Here is a 9,240-nt window from a genome sequence, read left to right on the forward strand (position 1 = left end):
CTCGCAAAGAACTTTCCGAAACTTGTGACAAACCGGAAGGAGTATTTTTGGAACAGAAATACTACTTCAAACGTATAACTTAATTTTTGAAACTTTGTCCATGTTTAGCATGGGAATCCAACTCTTTAACAGTGTAAAAAACTCCGTATGCATGAAATAGCATTTCACCCCCCCCCCCCCTTTAAAATAGCTGCTTTCTATTTTATTTATTTATTCTTTTTATAAATTGAAATAAATTCCTGTGGCAAAGCTGAATTTTCACAGTTAATATTCAGTCCTCATTGTCACAAGATACTTTAGAAATCATTCCAGTATGCTGATTTGCTGCATAGGAAACATCACAGTGGAAACCATGATACATCTTTTTCAGGATTCTTTGATGAAAAGAAAGTTCAGAACAGCCTTTATTTGAAATCAACTTTTTTGTAACAATGAAAAAGTCTGTACTGCATTTACATTAATTAATATGTCCTCGTTAAATAAAAAAATAACAACTTCTTTAAAAAAATCTGTTATTCTGTAAAATAAACTCCCAAACAATGATGGACCCTATTGACTTTCATTGTTTCGTCATCTTAAGGCTCAGTGTCCAAAAGATTTACCTCATTAGTCAATATGAACGAACTAATTACAATAAATTAAACCTTTTTGAAACATTACATGTGAAACCTTTATACATATAAGATAAGATTAATGTGCCTTAATGGCTTTCATAGAAATTTCATGGCTTAACTATCATACATATGACACCTCATGTGTTTTGGCTTTTAATCCATAGAGGTGGAATGACTTGCAAAGCCCACACTGTTCTTTGCCCCATCATCTCCAATCCTGTGCACATACTCTCCGTCCCATTCTAGCTTTTCTCTAGACGTCTGCTGAACTGCCAGTCTCTTTAAAGTGAGAGAGGAGGTGGAAGTTCTGATGGAAGTCATCATAGAGTTATTAGTGTTCTCCAGCTCAAACGTGTTACGTTCACGCTGTCTGTGCCTCATGCATAGTGGAATGGTGAAGAGACCGTAGATGATGGGGTCCAAACAAGCATTTAACAGGCCGAATATAAAAAGGATGTGTGAGAGCGACTGGGACACTGTTTCCTCCAGGCCAGCGGGACAGAACCAATACCACAGGCCAAGCATGTAGTACGGTGTCCAACACACCATGAATGACAGCACAATGACCACAGTCATCTTCAGCGTGCGCATGCGTGCCCTAGGGATGTTGTTTCTTGACCTGCGCAGCTGCACTTTGTTGGACAGCACTAGATGTGACAAAGATCACAACAGAAGCAAGACATTAGCGTAATAAAGTCAGGGCAAAGACACCTCAGGGTTATGTTACTTGCAAACTGATCAAGAAATTATCATTATGTATGTTTTTGTCAAAAAAGGACTTACAGTTGTCGTCTGTCATTTTCTTGGAGATCTCAAACAATATCCTGCTGTAGCAGGAGATCATGATGAAGAGTGGTAAGAGGAAGAGGAAGATGAAGGTCAGCATGTTGTAAAGTGTCTCTTGCCAGCGTGAGCTAAAGCTGCCATAGGTTGTACACTGAATAAACCGCTTGGGGCAATCGATCACTACAACGTGGAAAGAAACACCTGGACAAAGAGCATATTACAGGCATAGATATTCTAGATAGGCTGATGTAAGCCATCTAACAGGCCAGGGCTATTGTTAACTAAAACTATAACCATTAAAAAAATTGTTTTTTGATTCTAAACTGAACTAAAAACTGAAATTAATACTATAACTATTTAAGGTAACAAAAATGAGAACGAAATTAATGAAACTTAGATGTTAGAAAAACAGGAAATGTAAATAATAAATATAAAAACAAATTCAAACTATTTATAAAAACTATGAAACAACTTTCTTTCTGTTTTGAAATATTATTTGAATAGTAATAATATAACACAGTTTTCACTGTGACATCTTACACTATATAGTATATTGTAACAACAGCTAAACAAACAGGCCTTAGATGGATGGTCTTTTGGCTGTTTTTTTTTAGGTGTTTGGGGCACTTTTCTGCTATTTAAGATGAAAGATCATCTTAAATCAGCAATCCATGTTGGGGAGTCTTTTATCAGGGTAAATCATCATAACTTTAGAAAGAAAAAACAATGTGCATTTTCTTTTCAAATGTAACGTGGTTAGAAAAGATTAGCATGTGCAGAAAGAGTAGCATGTGCAGAATGTAATGTAAAATATTAAATCAACTAGGCTATTCTATTTAGCCTATTTAACAATTTAGTTAAATAATTTAATAACCAACAACAGACAGAACATAATCCCAGTAAAAGAGATTAACTCATCTGAAAAGTAAAAAAAACTTAACTTATTTAACTGCCCATATCTTTAATTAAATATATAGGCTATATAAAGCCTATGCCATAATGACATCAAATTTGATGATTTCACTCACTTAGCCTATAGCTTTTAATGCATTGCGATTCATGCAATTCACGAACCTCATATGATTATTCAATAATTAATACATGAAAAAATAGTAACAAACGCAACAATATGCCACCCAGGTCATTTTGAGGAGGACGCATCTTCCACTACCTCCAAACTGTCTCTTACCTGTGGTATGGATAATACGACACTCATGGTCCATGCTACACTCAGCAAAACTTTATTTCTCTTCCTCGCTTTGTTGATGGACAGAGGGTTGAGAATAGCAGCCTGTCGGTCCAGACTTATCACCACGGTCACGAAAGCGCACGAGTACATGGCAACGAGTTTGAGGAACATCATCGTCCTGCACGCGAGGTCCCCCGCGAGCCACTGCACCGTTATATTCCACCCGGCGTCCAGCGGCATGACGACGAACGTCACGAGCAGATCCGCCACCGCCAGGTTGGTGATGAGGAGCCGGACATGGGACCGTTTCCTGTGGTTGTGGCTGGCTGAGTACAGCACGGCGAGATTGCAGCACGCGGAGAGCGCGCACAGGAGGAGCGTGAGCGTCACTCGGACCTGAGCCGCGGCGGTGAAGCGCGGAAGATGAGGAGCAGGATGAGGAAGAGCATCCGCGCTGCTTGAGTTAAAGTCATACTTACAGGTGGAGTCCTTCTGCGAAACATCCTCGATGTTATAAGCTGTTGAGTTCATGCTTTCGTGCTTTAACGGCCAGGTCAGTTAAATCAATGTGAAGAGTTAAACACTTGGACGCTGAAAAATTAATCCGCAGAGGGGGTTCAAAAACTTTACTTATTTTAAATGACAGTTAATAAACTATTTTTCTTCAATACTTTTTTTTTTTAGTCTACAAGAAAACAAAGTATCCTTAAACGTAAAAATACACATTAAGTTCTCTTGTTTTATGGTCATGGCTCGTTGGTGACTCCAGAGGTGTGTGGTCATTTGGATGGGCTGGACATCAGTCTTAAACGAATCGCAGCATCATCACCGGAGAGAAGGCGTGGTTAATTAGGAATCAAAGGACCTCTCCTTTCGTGGCTAGTGGAGGCTTGAGATAAAAGATGTTTTGGTAGTTTGATGCTTCTCTGAAAAACGTGTGTCCTTTCAGTTACTTGCATCGTAATAATTATACAGGCTAGTGAAATAATATGAGTAGTGAGGACATTTTTACTGGTTCTGACTGCTGCTTGTTAAAAAAGCTTATGATATGTTTTTATTTAAATGTTTTGCACGTGTTTTTGTGAGGTTTGATTAGGAGACAGAAAATATCAAGAACCCGATTGATAAAATCAATGGAAGTCTATGCAGTGTCCTCACTAAAAAAAGAGATTTAGTGAAACGTGTGTGTGTGTGTGTGTGTGTGTTTGTGTGTGTGTGTGTGTGTGTGTGTGTGTGTGTGTGTGTGTGTGTGCGTGAGATTTAGCTTTTGGTCTGTGATGTGCTTAGTAAGTATCCTGCTCAGAGGCAATATAGACACATGTGATGTGAAACAGAGTTGTCAGGAAGGTCAGAGTGTCCCACAGCAGGACAAACGCTGAGCTCAGAAGCTACTGATTCCATTCTGCAGGCCTTGAAGCCTTTAAACGGTTTCAGTTTCAGGGACGAGAACATTAAGCTTCTTTATGAATCCAAGTCTTTTATTTGTATCCAAATGTTCCAGCACTGGTTTTATCATGTCTCCTTTAGTCGTCTTTATTTATTGATTTTAAACAGAAAATTAATTTAAACTGAAAGAGATGTAACAATACAGCACTAATAAGTATAAATATTAACAGACTTAAATTTTAACCTAATTCCATATCTATGTGTGTGTAAGGCACCTAATCCTGTTTAGGCAAATATTCCATAGGGTTTAAAGAGTGTTTTGGTTCCTATGGACTGTATACTGTTACTGGAACTGTTTGTTAACAGGATATCACTGTTTTCTAAACATGGAGATTTTTCATTAGGTTATATCATCGCCAATATCTGCCAATACGTGTCTTTATGGCTGAGTCATTATGATTTATTGACCAGATTCATCTTAAAGGTATAGTCTACCCAAAAGTTACAATTCTATTATTCTGTTGATAGCCAAACTGCAGCTGAAAAAATAATAGTTTTGGACCAACATGTGGGTCTGTAAATTGTGACAGAATTTTGGACAGACTATACTGTACCTAGTCATTGAATCATTCACTCAACCAGTTCATTGAAAACACTGATTCTTTCAAGAAGGAAACATGACTACAGTATGCTGCCAGTCACAATGTTGATTTGCTGATGTGGACAAGGTTTGGAACTATTTTTGTTGTTAGAATAAAAATAGAAAATGGTTTTGTGTAAAATGTCAGTTTCTTAAGATTTACTAAACTTGTTTCTAAAACTGTTATTATGCACTATAACGTGTTGATCAAATATCAGCGCATCTGTGAAAACCTGCGTCTTTGTGCCTCCGGCCTCATAATCGTGCTGATATTTGGAACAACAGAAACAGCAACTCAACCGTTAATGTTCAACCCTGGCTGAGATGTAGAGAGATCACCGGTTCCTCTGCCCAGTGATGACTGCATCCTTGGATGTGACATATATTCCAGTTACATGTCTCTTCCTCTCTTTGTCGTTCCCTCCTGTAGGCATGAGCAGTGAGAAGCTTAAAAATAGCTCATCCTCACATGAGCAATTTAAACAACTCAGCAACACAATGATTTAGACCCCCCTCCCCCCACCATTGGACATATTAAATAAATATAAATGTAATAAAAAAAATTGTATCCATACAGTATAACAGTATAAAAGCAGCACTAATGTTATACCAATATCCATAGTAAGAGCTCCAAAAGTGATACTGATAAACAGATAATTTTACTTTAAAATATTGTGAAAGTTTACAGCATTAAAATCTAAGTCAAAGTAATGTTGTAAACTATGCAAGAACTAGATTATCTCATGACACATTTATAGAAACTGAATAAAGATAACTAATTTGATTCTTCTGTTGTGGTTTCACAGTGCAGTGTACTACATCATTAGACCACTAGATGCCCCCTTGCACTATATTCTCCATACTTGGAGCATTTATCCATACTTTTCTAAACTCAGTACTAAGTGCCTCAAGCTGTCTGTTTTTGTCTTTTAATTTATACTGTGTATATTCATATTCATTGAATATTTTGAATGTAAATGCAAACTTGCACAAAGTAGCAGTGCTTAGGTGTCAATCGCTGTTTTTCTTCATGTAGCTTACAAAATTATTATTGGAAGCATCTATTTGACACCTGGGCTTTTAAGGGTTAAAGGTTAGCGAACATTGTAGTCAGGACCATAGTGGCTCAATGTGGAAGACAAGACCAAGACCAGTGTATGGCCATTACATTAATACCTCACAGTGATCAATACTCATGTATAAAACATGCTTTCTTACTAAACAAACAGTATAAAATAACCAGCATGCTGCCTTTTTTTGTTTTGTTGGATAGTTCATTTTATAAATTATTCCATGGATTAATTTTGTGCATAGAAAATTAGGTGTTGTGTAAAAGGTGATGTTTGGAGTTCCCTTGAGTCTCTTTAAGCACAATAGTACAAACTGTCTTTTTTACTGACATTATTACTGCAGCAACACTTTCATATCCTGAAGTCAGTGGATTAGCCCATTACAGCAAATTAATTATAAATTACATCATATCAACTGATGAATATTAGTGTATGTTATTATTTTAAACTAAGACATCAAGCAGGAAAATAAAACGTATGCTTTAATTCACTATATGGCCATGGTTGAACTTACTAGACTGAGTTCTACTAACTAGAATTGCCAGATGCATTTTCAACTAGTCTATTTACGCACTAGCTGAGTTGTATAATTTAATTGTAGAAGACAAGAAGATGGTTGAATGATGCAAGTGCAGGAAAAAGAGAGCGGTCTATGATGCTATAATTGAGTACAGTGCCGTTTGGCTGAATATGAATCACTGTAAAGGCCCAGCAGACCCATAGACAGATGGGAAAACACAAGGAGTGGTGAGTCTTGCTCTGTAGGGTGGATAAAAAAAAACAACAACCAGTCAATAATATGTGTGTGTGTGTGTGTGTGTGTGTGTGTGTGTGTGTGTGTGTGTGTGTGTGTGTGTGTGTGTGTGTGTGTGTGTGTGTAAATCAACCCTGCCTCTAAAGACAGTCTGAGATATACTGTTATGCTATTGCTGAGTCCATTCTCTAGGCAGCAGTAAATTGTCTTTGCCTCAGAGTATTGAAGCACAGAGACCTTCGGCGCAAAACCAGCGATTACCAACAATCACACTTGCTGTGAATATAGCCACACTAAATGCCTGCTGTTTGATGTAGTCTACACTATTGTCTGTTATCTAAGTGACTAAAAAGATTACATCTGTTTGCATATGGAGTATTTTAGTCATTCCAAATGTTTATAGTAAGAACAACTAAGAACTAAATTACAGAACCACATTTTAAAAAAGTGCTGTTAACCTGATCTTAATTAAGTTTTGTTGGTGTCACTTCATTTATTCAGGTTGATTCAGTAAAGTTAAATTACATTTTTATTTAAAATCAGTTAATTTAGAATGTATATAAATGTATATATCAAACATAATATACAATGCAAGATGTTTTCATCTTATCTTGTTTTCAAGTATAATCACCTCATTATTGTTAAATCAGAATACATTTAATTGAAATGCAACATGACTGAAGATGTAATGTCTTGTTTTCTTAAAAATGTATCAAACTATGATGAAAAAACTAGTAAAGATATAATATATCTGTCAGAGAAATTGACCACATTGTAAATCATGAATCTGATATTGTTTTAAGCAAAAACAACAACAAAAAAACTCTTAATTTTTAAACATTTGTCAAAAAACAAGACTATCTTATGTCATCTGCATGTCTATTAGGCTCAGAGGCGAACCAAGATGAAGTGGGGTCCCCAGGCAAAATGAATAGATGAGGCCCTTCTAAAACATGTTTTGTTAATATATCTTAGCTACTTTGATGAAAGTGGAAGTGACGTGACCTACAGCCAAGTATGGTGACCCATACTCAGAATTTGTGCTCTGCATTTAACCCATCCGAAGTGCACACACACAGAGCAGTGAACACACACACACACACACTGTGAGCACACACCCGGAGCAGTGGGCAGCCATTTATGCTGCGGCGCCCGGGGAGCAGTTGGGGGTTCAGTGCCTTGCTCAAGGACACCTAAGTCATGGTATTGAAGGTGGAGAGAGAACTGTACATGCTCTCCCCCCACCAACAATTCCTGCCGACCCAAGACTCGAACTCACAACCTTTCGATTGCAAGTCCGACTCTCTAACCATTAGGTCACGATATATTGATATATATTTATACAACATTCAAAAAGTAGTTAAAACACATAACAGAACATAAATTTCACACACACACACACACGAACACTCTTTTCAAACAGAAGCTTGTAAAGCAAATTATATCAGTCGACTACTAAAAATGACATTATATATAATTTTATTTCAAATAAAAGGAAAATTAAAAGTGAGTTGAATCCAAGCAGCAGATTGTAGAATAGTTCTTTATCCTTCTGAAGGCACTGTGCCTGTGTTTGCTGTATTCCTTTATTTGTTTCGTTGTCGTGATCAAGCAAAAAAAAAAATGTTCGTTACATTGAGATCACTGGAAAATTAAGTCATGATAACGAGAAAATAACTTTCATTATGTAGAGATCATGAGAAAATTAAGTTGTGATCACGAGAAAAACTACTTTTGTTATGTCAGGATCACAAAAAAATAACGTTGAGATCATGAGATAATTAAGTTATCACAACAAAACAAGAAAGAAAAAAAATAATAATCCATGGCCTCTTAGGACTTCCATAGAGAAAGGCTATGTTGATTAGCATTACATTATTATATACATTCACTGGCCACTTTATTAGGAACACCTTGCTAGAACCGGGTTGGACCCCCTTTTGCCTTCAGAACTGCCTTAATTCTTCGTGGCATAGATTCAACAAGGTGTTGGAAACATCCCTCAGAGATTCTGGTCCATATGAACATTATAGCATCACGCAGTTGCTGCAGATTAGATTTTCATCCACACAACTGCCGCTCACTAGATTTTTTTATTTTTCTGACATTTTTCTGTAAACCCTAGAGATGGTAATGCGTGAAAATCCCAGTAGATCAGCAGTTTTTGACATTCTCAGACCATTGTCGAAGTCGTGTGTTTATGAATCATGTTGAATTAATGAAAGGAGTTAAATCTTCTGTTTATTTAGCAACCACTATAGGCATTTCCTGGGTTTCTTCTGTGAGGTGTATTTGGAGTTTGAGCATGAGAGCGCCCTTTGGGCTTCGTAAAGAGATTTACTGCTGATCACAGAACTGTGCTTCACGGCCTATTTGCGATTTATCCTTTTTGTAATTAAATTTCAATTAATCGTACAGCCCTAACATGAATTGTTTATTTTTTTAAACAAAGTCTTTAACAAAATATCAATCTTCATTTTTATTGCAGAAGATTCAAAACTGTACAATACAACCTTTAAGATTCAAAGCAATCTTCGTATTAACAGTAACGGATCGTCAGCTTAAAAATGGTGCTTACGAACCTTAGCTACAGAAAATGTTCTATATCAAAAGACCTTTGTATGTACATTAGCGCCAGTGCTGACAGCCTCACCTGGTTCATTGTTGACCTGATGTGTTTTTATCAGCTTTTTTTTCCACTTTTGGCTGTGCCAAGAAACAGTGGCCGAGGAAAAAGCAAGCACATCCAGCATAACATGAGAGGGGGCCCCGTAGGGGGGATGCAGATGTATTGCTCCATG

The 9,240-nt window shown here is 37.0% G+C and overlaps 1 protein-coding gene across 1 annotated transcript; it reads right to left on the reverse strand.

Moving 5' to 3' along the window:
- Positions 1-232: 232 nt before the first annotated feature.
- Positions 233-3,337, reverse strand: gnrhr2 (gonadotropin releasing hormone receptor 2). Its single transcript, XM_026268072.1, has 3 exons — positions 2,580-3,337; positions 1,398-1,601; positions 233-1,261 (listed from the first exon to the last, which is right to left on the reverse strand). Exons 1-3 carry the CDS (start codon positions 3,118-3,120, stop codon positions 768-770), a joined length of 1,239 nt encoding a protein of 412 aa, XP_026123857.1. The 5' UTR covers positions 3,121-3,337; the 3' UTR covers positions 233-767.
- Positions 3,338-9,240: the final 5,903 nt, after the last annotated feature.

This window comes from Carassius auratus, chromosome 7, assembly GCF_003368295.1.
Source record: "Carassius auratus strain Wakin chromosome 7, ASM336829v1, whole genome shotgun sequence".
Classification (NCBI taxonomy): Eukaryota; Metazoa; Chordata; class Actinopteri; order Cypriniformes; family Cyprinidae; genus Carassius; species Carassius auratus.

Excerpts from the sequence above, each read along its gene's own strand:
- gnrhr2 (XM_026268072.1), bottom strand. The coding sequence starts at position 3,120 with ATGAACTCAACAGCTTATAACATCGAGGATGTTTCGCAGAAGGACTCC. Across the intron at positions 1,602-2,579 it reads CATACCACAGGTAAGAGACA|GTGTTTCTTTCCACGTTGTA; the intron begins GTTTGGAGGTAG and ends CTCTTTGTCCAG. Across the intron at positions 1,262-1,397 it reads GAAAATGACAGACGACAACT|TGCTGTCCAACAAAGTGCAG; the intron begins GTAAGTCCTTTT and ends TGTCACATCTAG.